General features: G+C 58.6%; 1 protein-coding gene across 3 annotated transcripts in view; it reads right to left on the reverse strand.

The window, feature by feature from the left end:
- Positions 1-6,543: 6,543 nt before the first annotated feature.
- The window catches only part of RBM19 (RNA binding motif protein 19), a 120,427-nt gene continuing 107,702 nt past the window's right edge, over positions 6,544-19,268 (reverse strand). For 2 of the 3 annotated variants that reach the window (XM_057745876.1, XM_057745874.1), the window contains exons 24-25: positions 7,234-7,344; positions 6,544-6,875 (exon numbers count right to left, since the gene is read on the reverse strand). In XM_057745876.1, the coding sequence (XP_057601859.1) occupies positions 7,247-7,344 (98 nt within the window). In that variant the 3' untranslated portion in view covers positions 6,544-6,875; positions 7,234-7,246. The remainder of the gene's footprint in view (positions 6,876-7,233; positions 7,345-19,268) is intronic. The other variant, XM_057745875.1, reaches the window with a different exon arrangement.

Genomic DNA, 19,268 nt, shown 5'->3' on the forward strand with positions numbered 1-19,268 from the left:
ACTTTGAATAGAGTAGTTCTGCTTTCTCTGTTTACAACTTTGGGGTTCTGCATAAGACTTTTGCTTTGAAAAAGGGGTCCTGTGGTCAAAAGAGTTTGGGACCATCTAAAAGTGGCTTCACAATGAACTGGGAACTGGTGAGCGTTGAGTGAGGACATCTCAGCTCTGCCTGCATGGGGCTGTGAGTCTCCAAGCTGCTTCTTAGATTTCTTAATGAAACACAGACGGCCTCCTGTTACGCCTTTGGTCCAGCCTCTCTCCTGAACTGGAGACACACATCCTCTAGGAAGCTCTCCATCTCCACCTCATGGCTCTCTCCAACTGAACGCATTAAAAACCCAGCTCCTGGTTTCCCTCTGGGCCAGCTCCTGAACATGGCCTGTCTCAGCACACGCTGACGTCTGTCTTCCTGGGACTAAGGCCCCAAACTTTGGCGCCGCACAGCCCACAGCCAGACCTCTAGTCCGTCCCCTGGGCTCCACCTTCAGTATGTCTGGGAACCGGCCACATGTCATCTCGTCTGCTGGTTGAAGCTGCCAGGCCTACCCTGGATTACTGCAAGGGCCCTGTCCCCCTCCCCAGGCCCCGGACTCGGCAGCCAAGCTGAGCCTGCGCACTGGGTCCTCCCACCCCAGGGCCCTTGCTCCCGCTGCCCCTCTGCTCACCCCCTCTGTCCCTTCCTTCCCGCTCTGCTCTGATGCCACCTCCTCGGGGGCCCTCCCTTGGCCCCTCTGAATACCCTGTATAGAAAGCAGCCTCAGCGGCACCAGAGGAGAAGACACCTGCTCGCTGTCTGTCTCCCCCCATCCCGCTGTCAGCTCCTGGGGACCTGGGAGTGTTGCTCCCAGAATCCAGGGCCGGGCCTGGTGCACAGCAGCCTCAGCAAACATCTTGGGGTGCACGCGCCCAGGTGTTTCAGGTTCAGACCCCTCCTTGGGCTGTGCAGCAACAGGAGCCCTCAGGGATGCGGCTACGGGCTCTGCCTTTGGGAGCCAACGGTCCTCCGGGAGTCTCAGGGTACCCCATCACCCCCACTCTCTACCCAGGTGCCCTCCACAGCCACACTGAACCCCAATATGTGCCCTGCACTGGGGGCTGATGGCATTCGATGATATTTAAAACAAAATCAAAAAGCACATTAGGAGTTCATGGCAAGTAGGTGGAAAATGACTGGACGCCTCTCATTCAAGCTGCTTTGAGGGTAGATTTTGAGTTCCAGCACACGCTGGCCTTCCTTCCTGATCCTCAAGCTCCTCGTCTGTAAAATGGGTACAGCAGCGCAGCCCCACAGCGCAAGGACAAGGAGAGCAGGGTGCGCACTGATGCCCTGCATGGGGCCAGGCTTTCCGTCGAGCATGTGCTATCCCGCTGCCCTGGGGCAGGAGAGTGTGAGGCTGGGACTCCAGCTTCCTGCTACCTGGAGATGGGTGTGAGTCCGGGAGGCAGCTCCTTGGGAATGTCGCGTCACCTGGGGAATGTCGCCTGCCCATTCGAAGCTCCACTTCTGTACATCTCGTAAACTTACCTTCCACAGCTGCTGGAAGGACAAAGTGGTGTTCGTTTCTTCATCACATATTCACCAAGCACCTCCTACCCGTGAGGCACAGGGGATGTGGTGTGCACAGTGAACAGGCACGGACCCTGCCCTCCTGGTGCTGACAATCCCAGGAGGGAGGACAGACACGAAACCATGACACAGACAACCATTTACAGCTGTGATGGGGCCAGGGAGGAGCTCAGGTGTTATAAGGGTATCCAAGGTGGGGCCTGGCTTGTCCAGCATAAGGCTTAGAATAGTCAGCTAGGGGAAGGTGCCTATTTCAACGACTGGGGAAATATGGGAGAACAAATTATTATCAAGCCAGGATTCTATTAATCTGTTATTATTAATACTGCTGGAAAAAAATGATCACATGTTATTAGTGAAGCTCAGCAAAGGGGACCCGAGAGGCTTTTTCATGGGATGGGAGCACGTGTTCCGTTTCTGCAAGGTGCACCAAAGGGTTAAAGTCATTTTCATTAAAATTTAAATTTCAGCAGGCGCTCACTCTCCCTTTGCCGTCCTTTGAACGTTTGACTGGCAACCATTTCATATTTCAATCTCGGCAGAACAAATTGAATTAGATGTTGAAACCAAACTCGGCTCTGTTCACCAAAGCCTGCATGCTCAGCTTGCACTAATCCTTTCCTAGATGCTGTGGAGCACAGACAGGGTGCTGGGAGGGACGGGCCCTGCCACAAAAGACAAAAGAGTCCAAGGAGGCGGTAAAAGGAAAGGAGGAAAAACACGGGGGCAAAGACCGCTGGAAATTGTCTTCTGCCAGATTTGTGGGTCTTCAAGCCCGACAGACTCCTGTGTGGATCCAGGGTTTCTGTCCCCGCGTTCCTGGTACCCAGGACAGCGCTGAGCGCAGAGGGATGCCCAGCGTTCGAGGGATAAATGAATGATTAGGGGTAAGGATTAGCCTTGGCTTTGAGGACTTACTCCGCCAGCCTCTCTCTGCCTCTGGCCTGTGCCCTTTCCCCCTCTCCTGTCTGAGATGCCCCAAAATGCCTGGCGCCCTCTCAGGGTCCAGGTTCTTCCGCTGGGACCCGGGCTCGCTCTGGTCCTGTGACCCTCCACGCCAGGCCCTGCACAGCGTGCAAACCAGCAAGAGGATGCCAGCTAGCGTCTCCCAGGAGGAAAGAGGCAGACCTCACACCCGGGGATCACCCCAAGGCTGAGGGCCTCTTGCCAGCAGGGCGCTGATGAGGGACTTTCTTTAAACGGCTTGAGTCTGTGAATAGCCTAGTAGCACTGATGCAAGGGCCCGGGCCTGGCTTTCAGGCTATGGTGGCAATGGCACTGCTGCCCACAGGGAACCCAGGACAGACGGTGTTAAGAACAAGCACAGCAACACTGGTTGTTCCTGAAGGAGGGGATCACTTGTTTCCCAGCGGCACCTCGGCAACCGTGCGCCCATCCTGGGTCTGGCTTCGGCGTTGTGCGAGGAGTAACTGGGTAAACCACGTGTCTGCTGGGCCGGCTGCTGGGCAGAGGGCACCCCCTCCAGGACGCCTTCCGGGATGGCTCCTCTCCATCACGTCCCATCTCCTGATGACTCCCACCCAGTCCTGCCTGTGCCTCCAACGTGGGCCCAGAAGGTCTGGCGTGTACACATGGGGGCCTGACTTCCTTGGGCATTTCCTGGGTGTAGCCACACAAGCCTTCCTTTGTTGCATAATAACAAAACAATAACGATGACGCTGATTACGACTACCATGAGTGAAGGTTCACTAGGTACGAAACAGTCTGCTAAATGCTATCCATCCACAATCTTTTTTTTTGGCCACGCCACGTGGCTTGTAGGATCTGAGTTCCCCGCTCAGGGACTGAACCCGGGCCATGGCAGCAAAAGTGCCGAGTCCTAACCCCCGGACCGCCAGGGAATTCTCCATCCATGATCTTCTATTTAGTCTTTACAAAAATCCTGAGGCAGGTTCTTCTTATACCCATTTTAAAGATACGAGAATCGAGGCGGAAGATGCTGAGCCTCTTTCCGCAGGTCACACAGGCAGTGGGCGGTGTCGCTGAGATTCCAACCCAGGCCTTCCTGGAACCAGGGCCCGTGCGTTCTGCATCATCCCCCCACCCCCGCCCCGCAGGGCGCCTCCCTGCCCCTTGTCTCTGCCCTCCTATCTGCCCACCAGCCCCCTCCTGCAGGCTGACCATGCGTGTCCTGCAGCAGGGCCCAAACCCTCCTTGTCCATCAGAGGTGTCTGTGCAGCACCCTCCCCGGCAGGCCCGGGGGCCTGGGCTGCCTCTCCTCCCTCCCCAGGCCCGGCCCCATCTGTCAACACCCCGAGCCCAGAGGCCTCGTCCAGCCGCAGGTGGCCCTGCTGACCCCATGGTCCCCGGGCTCTTGGCATCACCTGCCCTGCCCTGCCCTGGGCGCCTGCTCCAGTCTGGCCCCCATCACGTGCTCTTCGAAGCTCTCTCCGGACCCTTTGGGGGTCACAGACCCCTTTGAGAAGGGGTGAGCCTGTCTCCTGGCCCGGCTTCAGCCGACTCGAGGATCAGAAGGCTCATCCTTCCTCAGCTGTGACCTCCGTGCTTTATTTCTGGGATTTCTCTCCTACATCTTCTGGTGGTTTGGGACCCCTGATGTCCCACCACCATTCAAACTCACCTGAAGCCCCCTCCCTGAAAGCTTCCTGTACCCCACCGCCCTGGTGACCACAGTGACTGTCAACCTCCCCAGTCCCTTGGCTCAAAGGCCCGGAGTCTCCCCAGTTCACCCGGCACACATTGGGTGGGAGCTTTTCTCCGAATGCGGCCCCTCTTCCTCAAAGGGGGGAAGACAAGCCCCGCTCTGGGCCAGGCTAAGGACCTGGTTTTATTTTATTATTACCTAGCTGTACTTTTTATTCCAGAATACCAGTAATAATGACACTGATGATTATGGTAATAAAAACAAGAGCTTTCGCAGTTCCTGTTTAAAAAGTTACTGGGGTGGGGTGGGGGTGGGGACACGGCTCAGGATTACTGAGACACTTGTTCAACCTCCAGGCCATCCCCTGCGCCAGGTGCTGAGACCGAGAGGAACAGGGACAGGATCGGCTGAGAAGGGACCTGCGGGCAGGGGCTGGGCACGGAGAGGAGGTGAATGTGGCTACTTTCAATAAGGTGGTCCGGGCTGTCTCTCTGAGGGAGGGAGGGAGAGAGGGAGGGAGGGAGAGAGGGAGGGAACGAAGCTTAAACGAAGGTCACCCTCCTGGGTGCGGGTGGAATCTGCTGTGGACATCACTGAGAGCCGGATGGGGCACGAAGGTGGGATGACGGGGCACCCTGAGATCTCTCGGGGAGTTGAAGCAACTGCTCCTATTTCCTTACGGGGAGGCCCTTCCACCCCAGACAGTGAGCCCCCAGGGCTGGGGGCACACAGGCCAGGCTGGGACAGGCAGGCAGAAGGGAAGGGGCCATGGCCTCCCTGCATGCGGCTGGGGGAATGGCTGGTTTTCCCTCCTGCTGCTCCCTTAGGCCATCAGCTTCCCGACCCCCTCGCTCCCCTGCTGGTCCTGAGCTTTCTCTGGGCTCAGGCTGAGGCTTGCTTGCTTTTTCTTTTGGACACAGGGAAGGCAGTAAAGCATGAAGGTCAAGAAAAACCCGAGACCCTGGGGTCAGATTCACATCCTGCCGGTGCCCGGAGCTCTCTGAGCCTCACAGCACCCCTGTGATGGAGGCGCTGTTAGCATCGTCCCATTTTAAAGATGAGGAGACTGAGGAATCAAAGCTTAAGTCACTGGCCCACACGCATGAGGCTGCTGAGGGGTGGATGTTCGTTACCAGGAACCCAGAACGGTCTGCACGCAGAGCCTGAGCTGGTGGCAAATCCTGCCCTGGGGACGTCCCAGTACCTTCGCCTGGGTCAGGGAAATCGGTGCCAATGTCGCCTCCTCCCGTGCCAGGCCCGTGGCTCTGCCATGTTATTTAACCAGAAAAATCCGCGTGGCTCCTAAGAGCACCAGCAGTGGGGAGGGAGGGGGTGGACCCCGGCCCTGTCATCCCTGGGGCCCGTGGAACCTTAGGAGCCTGGCCACCCGAGGGCCCCCACTCAGGTGCTGTGGTCTGGTGCCGGGGGCGGGGCCCACTATAAAAGCTGGGAATGAGCCACGCTGCGTCTTCCGCTCCCATTACATCCCCGGGATGAGCGAGGATGGATTAGGAAGCACCTGCCCCCCAGGGAACTGGGGACATACTTGGCCTTGTGGGGCTGCCAGCACTGGGTGGTCTTGCTTGGATTCCAGGCCCCTCTGAAAACTGCTTGATGTGGACGGGAACCTCCTCCCAGAAAAAGAGACTAAGTTTTACACAGCAAGTCAGAAGATCCCTGGGGCTCACTGGGCCCCCCAAAGCCACCCCAAATGGAGGAACCAAAAACGCTGATGACTGCTTGCCCTGGGCTTTACTTGGATTGACTGATGTAGTCCAAGCACCATTTCTGCGGTAGGCACAAGATCACCCCCATTTTATAGAAAAAGAAGCTGAGGGTCAGAGGGGACCTCGCCGGCCCAAAGTCACACAGCTGGGGATGGCCGGGCTGGGATTCAGACCCAGGGCAGACGGGCTACAGCTCTTTCCATCACCCCCTTCCTGGTGTGTGCTGGGCGCGAATCTCCAGGCAGGAGTAGGTGTGGTCACGTGGGCACCCCAAGTCTGGGAAGAGCCTTGGGACACTGCTAGCCAGGCCCAGGGACCTGTTTGCATGTCATGGGGTCCCCAGCCCGTGAGTAGAGGGCGTCCACCGTTAGCGACACAGCCGAGCTCAACCAACGAGCCAGTGTCTGCGTTTGGAGCTTGGGGCTTCGTGAGTGGCTCCTGGTCAGTGTGGATGGAGGATGCTCTGGTGACTTCACCAGGGCTCGTGGTCCCAGGTGGCGAGGAAGGGGCAGGACAGCGGCCAAGTCCCAGACTGTGGGCCGTCGCTTGGAGAGATGGGGGTGGGAACTCCAGCTGAGCAGCCCTGGGAGGGGGGGCAAGGACGGAAGCTTCTGGAGCCTGTCTTACAAGCTCAGCACTGTGCCCCACGTTTATTACACTTCTTTCTGGTCGAAGCCCTGTGAGGTGGGAAGCAGTTAGTGAGGAGGAGGCTGGGCCCAGGGAGGTGAGCTGCCTTGGCTGGGGTCCCCAACCTGCTGGGGGGAGCGCGGCTTCGCGTCCAGACGGCCCAACTCCAGAGAGCTGCCTTCATCCCGTGACTCTTCCAGGCTGGTGGGCAGCGGGGGGCCTGAGGGTCCTCGCTCCTACGTGGCTGCACACCCTGGAGCGAGCCCCGAGGTCCCTCTGTACCCCGACCCTCGCACCAGCAGGATGGAGCCTTGCCTGCGTCTCAGGGCTGCTGGGAGGAGGAGCAAGTGGAAGTCACGTGGGACGCACCAAGGGCTGGGCTTGACGCGGGCGGGGCGGTTTTTGCCGCTTCCAGGTCCTCGTCCTGCCACGCGGGACTCAGCGGCGTGGTGGCGTCCCGCCTGCTCTCCGGCCCTGCAGTGCCCGGCACAGAGCAGGGTCTAGGGTCTGGGATGCCCGGGCAGCGGGCTGAGGCCATCGTCCCCTCCGACCCTGGACCAACAGCAGGCCGGCTGCCTGCTGCTCCCGTCCCAGCGGGCAGCTCGGGGGCCCCCCCAGCCCCCGTGGTAGGGTGCGCAGAAGCCAGAGCGGCAGTGCCCCGTCCCCAAGGCCCGGGAGCCACGCACCCTCGGTGCCAGCTCACAGCTGAAGGGTCTGCTCCTCGCCGTCGTCCTCACTGTCTTCCAGCTGCTCCAGGATCTCATCCAACACCACAGACCGCTTTTTCTTCGGGGGCTCTGTGGGAGCCCAGATGGCAAGAGAGGAGAAAAGAACAGCCGAGGGGGTGGGAGGCAGGAAGAGAGAGAGGACAGAGAGGGGGAGGCGGGAGAGGGGAGGGAAGAACAAAACGGAAGGGGGGGATTCAAGAACGGAAGAGAGGGAAGGGGTGGGGGGGGATTTGAGGGAAGGGGAAAGGGCGGGAGAGCAGATACAGACACAGGGGTGGGGGAGAGAGGAGAGACAGGAGGATTCAGCAAAGACAAGGAATGGGGGGGAGATCAAAGGAGGTATGAGAAAGGGGAAGAGAACACAGAGAGGGAGACAGAAACACGGAGGCTTAGGCTCTGCCTCACTACAGGGAGGCATCTCTTCCAGCTCCGTTGGCCACCCTCCCCATCCTCCACCCACCCAGGAAAGGGTTCCACGTAGCAAGGTGGGGAGGAAGGCCCTTCCCAGCAGCTCAGGGGTCACCGCTCTGCCTGGTGTGGGAGGAGCCAAAGCCTCCAGGGAGGCCGAGTCAAGCGAGGGTAGGGGTTGGGAAACAAGTAGGAACTGTGGCTGTTTTCTTGGAGTCGCAGACTCTTAACGGTATAGCAGGCGGCTGGCATACAGAAGGTGTTCAGCACATGCTGGGTGACTAGATGCTCAAGGACTCCAAAGGAGGCAAGGAGAGAGCAACAATTAGAGGTGGCTTTAGAGAAGAGGGGCTGTTTGACTTGGGCTTTGAAGAATGCAGAGGAGTTCTCTGTGAGGAGATGGGGAAGAGGATGGAGATGCATAGTGTGAAAGGGCATGGTGGGCTCAGCAAAATATGTGTCCTCTGGGTCCCAAACACTACTGATTATCTACTATTTTCTCAACGATGCCACGGGTAGCTCTTATTATGACCTCTCACAGGGGAGAGAACCGAGGCATGGACAGGTAAATCCAAGGTCACTCAGCTAGGAAGCAGTGAAGCCAGGGCCTAAGACACACCAAAGCTCACAGTCTTTTCACGAAAGCCTCTGGTGCTGCCCAGAGATCGCCAGGGAGACAGAGGGTGGAGGGAGGAGGTGTGCTGGTCCCCTTGGCCCTCCAGGAAGGGAATGGGGTGGGGGGTTGGGGGTAGAAGGGGGTAGGCTCTGGGCTTAGACTGACTCTGTCAGTCCCTCTGCCAGTCAAATCACTCATTCACGTTCAGCCTCACTCCCAGATAATGCTGGGCTTGCTTGGAGGCAGCTGCTGGAGGCTGGCCCAACCCCTTTCCTCCCCTGGCTCAAACAACACCTCCTCTGTGACGTCTTCCAGGAGGAACACATCGCCCTAGTGGCCCTTAGCTGCCATCTCCCCACGGGGTCTGGGGCTCCTGCAGGCAGCAGGTCTCTCCAGAGCCCAGTCCTGCCCTTGCCTTCGAGATGGAGCATCTCGGGTCTCTTCCAGGTGGTCTTGGGCAAATGAGTGGGCCTCTCTGAGCCTATTTCTCCATCTCGTTCCTTATAAAACTGACCCTTCTTCTCTCCTCCACCGCTATCCACCCCCCCCGGACCCGAGCACTCCCACCTTCTCAGCAGACTCCCTGCTTCCACCCTCACACTCAGGACCACCTCTTCCGCCTGCCACAGCAGCCCAAGGGATCCTTCCAGAACAGGCACTCCTGCTCCAGGAGCTCTGTGTGGTAATCCCGAGGCATCCCCTGGGCTGGCCCCTCCCCGGGCCCGCGACGTGCACTCCTACCCCGAGACCCCCGCTCGCACATCCCCTCCCACTGTCTACAGACCCCCCGGCCTCCCCACGCAGTGCCTCCCCGTTCTGTAGCACTTCTCGCCACGCGGTGGGCGTTTGCTCCTTTGGGGACAGAGCTGTCCCGTTCACAGCCGTGTGCCCTGCCGGGTGGCCGTGAGCCGCCGTTGAACCGGGGGGTGAACACATGGGGCAGGAAGGGGGCACGTGGGGAGGGCGAGACAGGGGGCGGGAGGCCCGCCAGGCCGGACCCTCAGGCCGTCATCGCCACGTCGTGAGTCCTGAGGAGGGAGGGGGACAGGCCGGGCTGGGAGCTGCGGCAGCTTCCTTCCTGCACCCCGCCGCCTCTGGGTTTCCTCGTAATCGCCGGAGGGGCACGGTGGTCTCTGGAAACTGAATCTGTGGGCAGGTAACAGGAGCCGGGAAACAGAAGGGCAGCAACATAGCACCTGCGGGCCTGTCACTGACGCCCCCTCCCAGCGACAAATGATGCGACAGGTCTGAGCTCCTGGGACGGTGGCTCCCTGCTCTCCTGGGCCGGCCTGGGGCCCCGGGGGGTGGCCAGTGGTGGCCAGCAGTAGCCAGGATGGTAGCAGCTACTGTCTTCTCCTTGGCAGAACTTCTGTTCTTTCGCACGGTCTGACCACGACACTGAGACTGGCAAGGGGGCCGGTGCCAGGCACACGGGGGGTTCTCACCCAGCGGGCCAGCACAGGGGCACCGCCGGGCACCATCCCACCTGGGGGATCTTTCACAGGAGCACGGCCCAGGGTCACCAGGGACCTGGCCAGCTCTGAGGGCCTCCCTGCCATCAGCGCCGCACTGGCCTGGCCCCACCAGACCGTAAGCGACCCTGTCCCAGGCCCAGCACACAGGAGGTCTCTGTCATCGTCTGCTGCACATAATAACGGGTGGATGACTAAAAGGATGAATAAAAAGGGGCACCAAGGCGGTTAACTTTTAAAAAGTAAAACTGTAGTTGTGAGGATAGCAAACAAACAAATGGAGTGGCGGGACTAAAGGCACGGAGACTGGGGAAACTGAGGCCCCGGGACAGGGAGGGGGGAACGAGGCTGGAGGAGGAAACACATACAGGACGGGCACTTTACAAGCAGCGTCTCACCAGAGTTTTATACCCCCTCCCCCACTCCAGAGGGTGTGGTGTCATCGCCCCCATTTCACAGGTGGGAAAATGGAGGTGCAGAGAGGGGTGCAGCCCCGAGGCCCCCAGCTAACACGTGACAGCCCCTGGATTCACCTCAGACAGTCCACGCGTGCTCTGTGCTGTGCCCTGTGGTGTCTCCCGAGGGGCCCTGCCTGGGGGCAGGGCCAAGGTCACCCAGGACCCTGTGACAGCGAGCGTGTGGACACCGCATCCGGCTTTGGCCCTTCCCGAGCTGGGGGACCTTGGAGCAGGGCACGTGCACCATCCGAGAGTCAACCCCTCACGTATAAGATAGGGGGACAGGGCCGTTCCTCCACCCCTCCCTTCTCTGCGGCCCCCTTCTGCTGCCACCCTGACCTCCGCTGAAGGCGAGGGCTCCTCCTTCCCGTGAAAGCCCCTCAGAGCCCCCCAACGTGTCCCCCGCACACATCATAACCGAGCTCAGGAATGGGCAGACACGGACCCCACAGCCCAAGCACTGACTGGCTGTGAGGCTATGAGCAGCCGACCTAGCCCTTCCGGGCCTCAGTTTCCCTATCTGTAACATGGGGCCACTAGGAATGTCTACCTGCTGGGGCTGTGGCGAGGACTGAGGAGAGAAGAGCAGCGTCAGCACCTGGTGAGGGCACCGCAGCGGCGCTGAGGCCACCATCTTTGTTACTATTACTGGTGCCAGAGGGGTTGGTTTCATGTGTCCCTCTGCCACCAGGCCAGGGAGCGCCAGCAGGGCGGGGGCTGTCATACGAAGGCTGGTACTCAGTAGGTGATCAATAAATAGGCGTCAGGTCAATGAATGAAGTGATTTGGTTGGTCAAGGCCAAAGCAGGTGCTATCCGCCTCTCTTCCAGCCGGAAACTGGAGACACAGGGGTCTCCGTTGATGGCTGTGGGGTGAGGGGTGGGGAAGTCATTCGTGACCAGCTGACTCCACGGCCCCGGAAGTCGGACAATCTGAGGTCCCGGTTCTGCCACTCAATGCTCGGTGACCTCGGGCAGGTCACGTGCGCTCTCAGGGTCTCGGCTGCCTTGTCTGCACACTGGGGGTGGAGACAGGACCCATCCACCTCCTGGGGCAGCGAGGAACAGTGAGTTCACGCACGGAGCCTGGCACCCCGAGGGCTCGGTACCCAGGGGCCTGGTGTCTCCGGCTCAGGCTGGGCCCCTAATGCCACCCCCCCCCCCACAGAGGATGCAGCAGGCCCCGAGTCCCCACCAAACGACACCCAGCACCCCCCGCCGGCCCCACCCGCACGCGGAGCGCCCTGCTTGCCGGGAACAGCTGCTGAAATCCCATTTCCCCGACATCAAAAGCCTCAGTGGGTTTTCACCAAACAAACATAATGCAGAACCGGAGAAAGGTGTAAAATAAATAAACGAAACAAGCTGTGCGTTTTCTTTCAGTATTACAGCTGCACCCGAAGATAAACAACAAGTGAATGTCACCAAACATCAATACCCGAGAAATTAACTTGACAAAAAGCTCAGCCGTCCCCCAACAACCCCCCAGTCCTGCCCCCGTCCCCACCACCACCCTCCAACCACCATTTTGCATTTCTGGAGTTCCCATCTAATGATTTTATTTTTCAATTAATTCCTTGACAGAATGCCAGCCCGCGTCTCTCTCCCATCCCTGGCTGGCGCGGTCGCCCTGCGCACGATGTGCGGGCGGGTAGGTGGGTGGGTGGGGGGCTGCCGGGAGGACGGGGGAAAGCTTCATGGCTGGTCGGGGAGGAGGGGATTCTGAAAGGAGCCCTGAGAAGAGGCAGGTGTGACCGGCCTGGGAGGCTGGGTTCGGAGCTGATGGCGTGGCCGTAGCCGGCGGGAGCCTGCTGCCCCCACCCCCGGCTGGGCCACCTGGGGCCGAGGCCTCCCCTTTCTGTGCTCAGTCTCGGCAGTTACTGAAGAGCACCCAGCTCCTTGGGTGCTTAAGAGCTTCAGAAGGGCAACGATGTGGAAAGCCTTTACAACAGTGCCCAGCACGCCGGAGACACGCGGTAATGGTGAGCCGCCCTTACTGTCGTTAATGGGTGCTGTTGCGGAGAGCGCGCGGGCAGGTCACTTCCCTTCTCGGCAGTACCAGCCCTCCGCAGTGGGTGCTCCCTCCTGGTGGTCACCTATAGCGTCAGTGGGCAGCTCTGGGACATATTAGCAGCTCTTTGCCTGGAGGGTTAGGGGCCTTGTCTGGCCACACGAGCATGCGTGGCCCTGGGCACGGGGCAGGCCGGGAGCGTTGGGGGATTTAGGCCCCCTGGAGAAAGGTCCCAGCTCCCTCACGTCTGGGGGACGCTTCTGGGGCGTGTGCCACACAGCTCTCGCGGGTCCCCGTGAGCTCACCGCATCCCCCAGACTGGCTCCCCTCCTAGCTGGTCTGCTGGGAGCCTGAACCCACGTCTCAGGGGCTGCTTCTGGGGAAGCCAAACTAAGACACTAGTGTCTACAGGTGATCAAACGGGATGAGGCAGGGCCTCGTATGGCAGACCCACTGAAGAGCGCCTGCATTTGCTCACATCCTTGAACATTAAAAAAAACCCAGGTACTAATATATAAAAGCAGGAAAGGCTACACAAGAATCTCCATTTCTAGTTTCTCTTGAAACTGGCTGATGGGGCCACACCGGGCCCATGTCCCCACCTAAGGGGAACCGATGGGCTGTGCGCCAGTTGCCCCTGGAGACGGGAGGTCTCGTTCACTTGGGTGTTTTCTGCCTGTTCCTGGAGGCCCCGAGCTTGCTGCTCCCTGAGACAAAGGGCAGGTGAGGCCTTGGCCAACTGTGACGTGCAGGCCCACGTAGCAGGTGTCCCCCGTTAAACCTGTACCTGAGGCGACTCCAACAGGCTGCGGGCGAAGGGGGAGGGGAAGCAGGTGTGCCCCTCTCTCCCATCTGTCACTTGAGGGGAGGAGAGGAAGGAGGTTGGGGTGGGGAGCGGAGGGTGGGATTCCAGGCTGGGACAAGGCACTGCAACCTTCAGATCGCTGGCCTGCCGCTCCAGGCCAGCGGGCCACACGAGCAGCTGCAGTCCCCACCCGTGGGGACATTCGGGCGCTGCAGACACGGGGTGTGGGTCTTGCGAGGGGCTGGCGCCCTGAGCACTGGCCTGGCGTGTGAGGCTGCCTGCTCCTGGGTCCCCCTGCCTCCCAGGCTCCAGACGTGCAGCCCCCGTGGGCAAAACCCTCAGATACCCAGGTGAGTCTGCATCCTAGAGCTCTGTTTACAGCAGGCACACATTAGATGCTCACAGAATAAAGGGCATTCTTTAGAGAGAGGATCAGCCTGGCTCCTAAGACCACCCGAGAGGCCCTTTCTCGGTACCAGGAGGCTGTTTCATGCCTGCGCCTTCTGAACAGCCCAGTGCCAGGCACACAGAGGTGAAGAGTCATGTTAAAAGTAACAACGCAGGTGTTGTCCAAGGACACCCAGAGGACATCCAGGGCACGCAGGAGTTCCAGGCAGCCAGGCAGGCGGCTCCCCATCCACCGGGCCTGGATTATCATGGATTTTGCCCCTGGTAGGGCCGTCGGGCCGGGCTAAGCCTGGGGGCTTTGGGGCTTGGTCCTGCATGTGTTTGCATTAGTTACAGATGCTGCAGCGGTCTGGGTGGGCCGGCGAGGCAGGGAAGTGTCCAGGAGAAGGTGACTCATTGCAGAGGACAAAAGGAAAAGAAACCAGGAGAGGCTGGAAGTGCCCCCTACCCTCCGCCCCTGTCTCGGGCCTGGAGGAGGGATCTTCCCATTTCTAGGGGCTTGGTCGACACTAGCTACCTGTCCCTCTCCTCCTGGCAAAGGCCCTGGGTTGGAAAGAATCAGTAACATCGTCTCGATGGGCCCAGGTGGGATGCTGTCTGCCTTGGATCTGTAAGTGCGAAGGCCTGAGGGGGCCAGGTAGGGAGGTGATGGAGTTAAATGGTCTGGGTGGCTGACGATAGAGAGGGCTGCAGACTGTGGCAAAAAAACAAAACCAACCAACCCCCCCCCAAATCACACAAAAAAACCTCATGTGAGGCCCCAGCTACCCTATGGGAATGCAGGACCAGGGGTGGTCAGACCTGATTTTTCAAGAGAGGCCAGAAACTTGACTTTCAGATCAAATCCTCTGATAGCAAAATAGTGACAATTAATTAAAAACCAACCAAACAAAACACTTTCTTTTGTCGTTGTTGTTATCTTCTAGGCAAAATAAAGACCTGTGATCTCAGCCGACAGCTCACCAGTGCAGCCTCTGATTCACTCTCTCCTCTCTGTCTACAAAACCCTACTCGTTTCACGTGTGGTCATGAAGCAGTAATAACAGACTCCTCGTCTGTGTGTTTTCCTTGGGCTTCTCAGGCCTGGGCCAGCCTACAGTTCAGAAACAAATCGGGCCGCCCCCTGCCGCCAGCCACAACCCTGGAGGCAAGCCCACCCTCCTCCTGCCCCTATTTCCAGCACTCTGGTCCCCAGGTCCCCGAACCCTCATCCAATCCGGGGCCCAGCCCCTTCCCCTCCCAAGTTGCTCTGAAATTCTCCTTCTGTCAGTTTAATTCCGTGATCGATGAGGAAGAGCAGGAGAAATGGCCCGGCACAGCTGGTTTCCCCGTTAGCCCTAGCAGGGATCCCTGGCCTCGCCGGTGACGGCTGAGTGAAATGTTTGCAGAACGCAGAGAACACAAGTCAATAACAATTTAGCTGGATTGGGAGCACGTACCTTCCCCGCACGGACAGCCGCTCCCGGGGGAAGAGGGAGAGAGTGTGCAGGATATTGCCGAGGGGCTTGGAAATATTTCCAAAACACCACTCCAAGAGGCTCGGGGCGTGGGGGGTGGGAGGAGGGGCAGGGGGTGACCCGGAGGACACCTGCTCCAACTTGCTCCAGGCCCCTCCAGCCTCCCCAGCACCTCTGCAGAGAGAAACACTCGGCTCTCTGAACCTGGCTCCCTGGCCACGGCTCAGCTGTCTGCACCCTTATGCTAGCAGTTGCCACCAAAGAGCCACCGTGACTGAAACAATTTCTGCTTCTTGATTTTTCTTCTCTCAATTCTGCTTCCATTAGCTGGGGTGGCTGGGGGTGTGTGAGGAAGAGTGGATCTCCCGGGGCCAGTTTCAACCCCTCTCCTGCTGCCGCCCACAGAGCTGGGAGCAGGAGCAAAAACAGGACTCAGCACCCTGGACAGGGCCGGGCATCCACTTTCAAAGGGGAAGGGGTGCAGCCCTCCTGCAGTGCCCCCGGGGGCCCTTCCTCTGTCAGGACCCTTTGTAGCAATCGGGGGGGGGGGGGGGGCAGTCCTCCCTCACCCGCTTCCTGCTGGGGCCTCCGACGCCTCCGCAGGAAGGGCTGCCACAGTGAAGCCTTAAGGAGGCGACAAGAGGCACCCAAATGGGGGAATAAAAACGAGGCGACGGCAGCTTATAGGAACTTTCTGTCTGCAGGTAGCTGGAAAGATCCATGGCAGAGGGATATTTTAAATAATAAATTCTGTGACTTCACATACTTGCTTGAACTTTCCTGACTGTGATTTTTAAAGCCCGATGATTGTTTTCAGGGCCAAGATCAAGGAGGCGTATTCGCAAGGGCTGGCGTGGGGATAACGGGCTCTCCTGGTCCCCGATCTTTTGAAAATGTGCTGTCCTGTGAATGATTAAGCTATGGAAGAGGAGGGTTTGGTGAACGGTTGCAGGCTTTAAATATCATCTGTATGCTGATGACTTCCAAATTTATATCTCAGCCCAGACTTCGCCCCTGAGCTCCCAACTCATAGATCTATCTGCTTGACATCCCACAGGGAGTCCTAATAGGTGTCTCAAACCTGACGTGACCAGATCACCCCCACCCGCTCTTCCCAGCTTGCCGGGCCTCATCATCCTTTGAGTGGCTTGCTCTGAGCCAAAATCTCCATCCTGGCCTTAACTTCCCTCCTGCCTTCCAGAAGCAAGTCTGGCCAGCTCTACCTTTACCACGTATGCTCAATCCGCTGGCTTCTTCCCACTCCTCCCGTCTCTGTCCCTGCTCAGACCACCGCCCTGGCTTGCTGGGACAACTACAGTGGCGCTCTTATTCCGCATTCTTGCCCCACTACAATGTGTGCTCCATGTAGCAGTGAGGACGAGGCCTGGCGTGTAAGCCAGGCTACGGCACTCCCCTTTTTAAATCCTCGAGGGTCTTCCCACTGTATCCTGAATAAAAGCCAGGCTCCTTGCCCCACCCCACGAGACCCCACCAGGGAGCCCTGCTGGCCTCTGCAGCTTTGTTTCCAACCTCTCTCCACCCTGGATTTATTCTCTAGCCGCCATGGCCTGCCATGAGCATGCTTCTGCCCCAGGGCCTTTGCACCTGCAGCTCCCTCTGCCTGGAATGATTCCCCCCCTGCCCCAGATCTTGGGCTGGTTGTCTCCTTCGCATCACACACAAACACTGACTTCCTGGAAAGACTCCCAACCACCACGTTTGGAATCTCAACTCCCTCTTCCCACCCTCCGAGGAGTATATGATATCTCTTTGCATTTCCTCCACAGGACGTTCCATCGTCAGAACTTATTACTTTTTTTTGTTTTTTTTTAAATCATTTGTCTCTCCCACTCAAATACCAGCTCGATGAGGGCAGGGACCTTCTCTTTTGTTCGCTGCTTTGTCCTTAGTGCTACTATGTAGGCCGGATAATTAGATGATCAATGAAGAGTGAGTGAATGAATGAAGTGGGAAGAAAGGCACTGGGGCCTCTGCTCCAGGAAGAGCCAGGATTCTTGAGCAGAGGCCTCTAGCTGGGAGGACGCGGGTGTGGTTACGATGCCTCTAGAATTGCACGCTCTCTGAGAGGGGGGGTTACGTGGGAGGAATTAGCCACCCGTGGCTTTAGATAAAAGAAGGGCAGCCATTTCACAAGCCCGAGGGACTGTAAACTTTTTCTGTAAAGGGGGGGGGATGGTAAATACATTAGGGTTTTGCAGGCCACAGGGTCTCTGTCACAACTACTCAATTCTACCCTTATAGTGCGAAGACAAAGCTAGAGACGCTCCGTAAAAAACGGGCATAGCTGTGCTCCGAGAAAAAAAAAAAAAATTTACGAAAATAGGCTCCAGGCTGGACCTGGCTGTGGGCTGTAGTTTGTAACCACGGCCCTACCTGGACTGTGGAGCCCAGATCTAATAAAAGGGGGTATAATTTGGGATTTAGGATCTGCTGGGGGTCTAGGGAGTGGCGAAATAGGGTGATCTGTAGTGTGCAAAGCTGTGTGCCCTCAGGCAAATCACTAGACCCCTCTGGGACTCAGCTTGCACCTCAGAGAAATGGGAACAGCACCTCTCTCTAGGGAGCTGCGAGGCTAAAAGGAGACAGTATATGAAACCACCTGGCATTGTCCTCTGCACACAGTAGGTCCTTGACCAAGCTCTCTCTTTTTTCTCCTGACTTCAGCTTTAAAAAGAAGGCACACGATTGCTTCTTTTCAGACCCGTGCTGTTTCGAGGATCAAGATTAGGGCCACCTGGCTGTACACCACGCAGGGCTCCAGTGCGGGCTGTGCACTGAACTAGCTATGGGGCCGAGAGGACGTTGTCTGGCTTTTCTGAGCCCTGGTTTCCCTTCCTGAGGGGTGAGGGTGGAGAGGAACTGCGGTGACACTTGCAGTGCCCGGTACGTATTAGATGCTCCATTAGAACAGGCCCTTCTGATGATCAGGGTTTTTCTTCCTGTTCGTTTATTCACCCCACCGATCGTTAGTGAGCAGCTACTCTGTGCTAGATGCGGGGCCAAGGCAGGGGACGTGGAGAGGGCCTTGTCCCCTGGAGGGTAAAGCCTCTGGGGGAGTAGGGAGGTTAAACAAGCCCGCACGTGACCACCACGTGCCAGGGAGACGAGGTGAGGGGTGTGACAAGGGAACTCCAGGACGGTGGGTGTCGGGGAGAAGTCGGATCTCTGACACTCTGGCTGAGATGTGAAGTCACGGGGGTGCTGGGGGCCAGGCCGACGTGGCAAGGGCCAGGAGTCAAGCTCCTTCCTCCCCGGCTGGGAGGGCCACCGCGCTGGAGGCCAGCGACCGATGGGACAGGTGGCCATCGGGGCCTGAAGACGGCAGATCTCGCGTCCCAGGCTGGCCTGGCTCGGCCGGGCGGGGGACGGCGGCGCTGCCAGCCACTTGCCATGCCGGTCATGTCTCCGCTCCCAGCTCCGGAGGTGAAAGGTGCAGCCGCTAACCACAGCCCATCAGTCCTCCCAGCTGGAATAAGACAACGCCGGGAAGCAGAGCCGCGCTCCCGGCCAAATAAAAGCCTGTTTGCCCAGGCCTCCCTGGCTGTGCGTGCTCGAAACCAGAGGGTTCTGCGGGCAGATTGCTTCCGTACCATTATATTCTGTTGGCGACGCTCGCAGGTACCGCGGCCTGCCGGGGCCCTGAAAGCTTCTCGATGCCGCGACCCTGCTGGTTTGTAACACGCTCGGGAAGAAAAGGACACAGCCAGTGGCCGACTTTCCTCTTTCTCCCCTCCGTGCTCTCTCTTTTCACCCGCCCGCACGCAAGGCACCGAAGAATAACACTTCACCTGCCGGGGGCTGCCAAGCTGCAGATGAGAAGGCTGATTCCGGGCCGGGAGGGGAGACAGGGAGAGGACAGGGGAGAGGGGAGGGCAGGTCTGAGGGACAGGGCCGTCCTGCTCTTCCTTTGGCATGAGCACCACTGTCTGGGGTCAAGGGCTTTGCCTACCAGGGGCAGCTTTTCGAACGACTTTCAAAGACTTGTTCTTGGCTGTGTCATTTGATGGCTATTTTGTAAGCATCACCTTGCAAGGGAATAGCTAACGCCCTGCAGTGACACAGGGACAGAGGATGAAATGAAGGCCCGCCCGCCTCGGGAAGGGGGCACTGGGGGGTTTGAGGCGAGCTTTTTTGGCTGCCAAAAAGGGAGGTCCAGATTGGGCGCTGAGTGCATTTAGTTCTCACAACTGCATCGGAAGGCAAGACCAGCAGTTTTTACCAGCAAGTTCTCCTCCTCCTCCTCCTCGCTGTTACTGTGTACAAATAAGCGCCTACCACGTGCCAGGCATGGGGACCAGGTGGCATCTAGAGTCAGAGGCAAACGCGTCGTCCTGAGCA

Source organism: Hippopotamus amphibius, chromosome 8 (genome assembly GCF_030028045.1).
Source record: "Hippopotamus amphibius kiboko isolate mHipAmp2 chromosome 8, mHipAmp2.hap2, whole genome shotgun sequence".
NCBI classification, from domain to species: Eukaryota; Metazoa; Chordata; class Mammalia; order Artiodactyla; family Hippopotamidae; genus Hippopotamus; species Hippopotamus amphibius.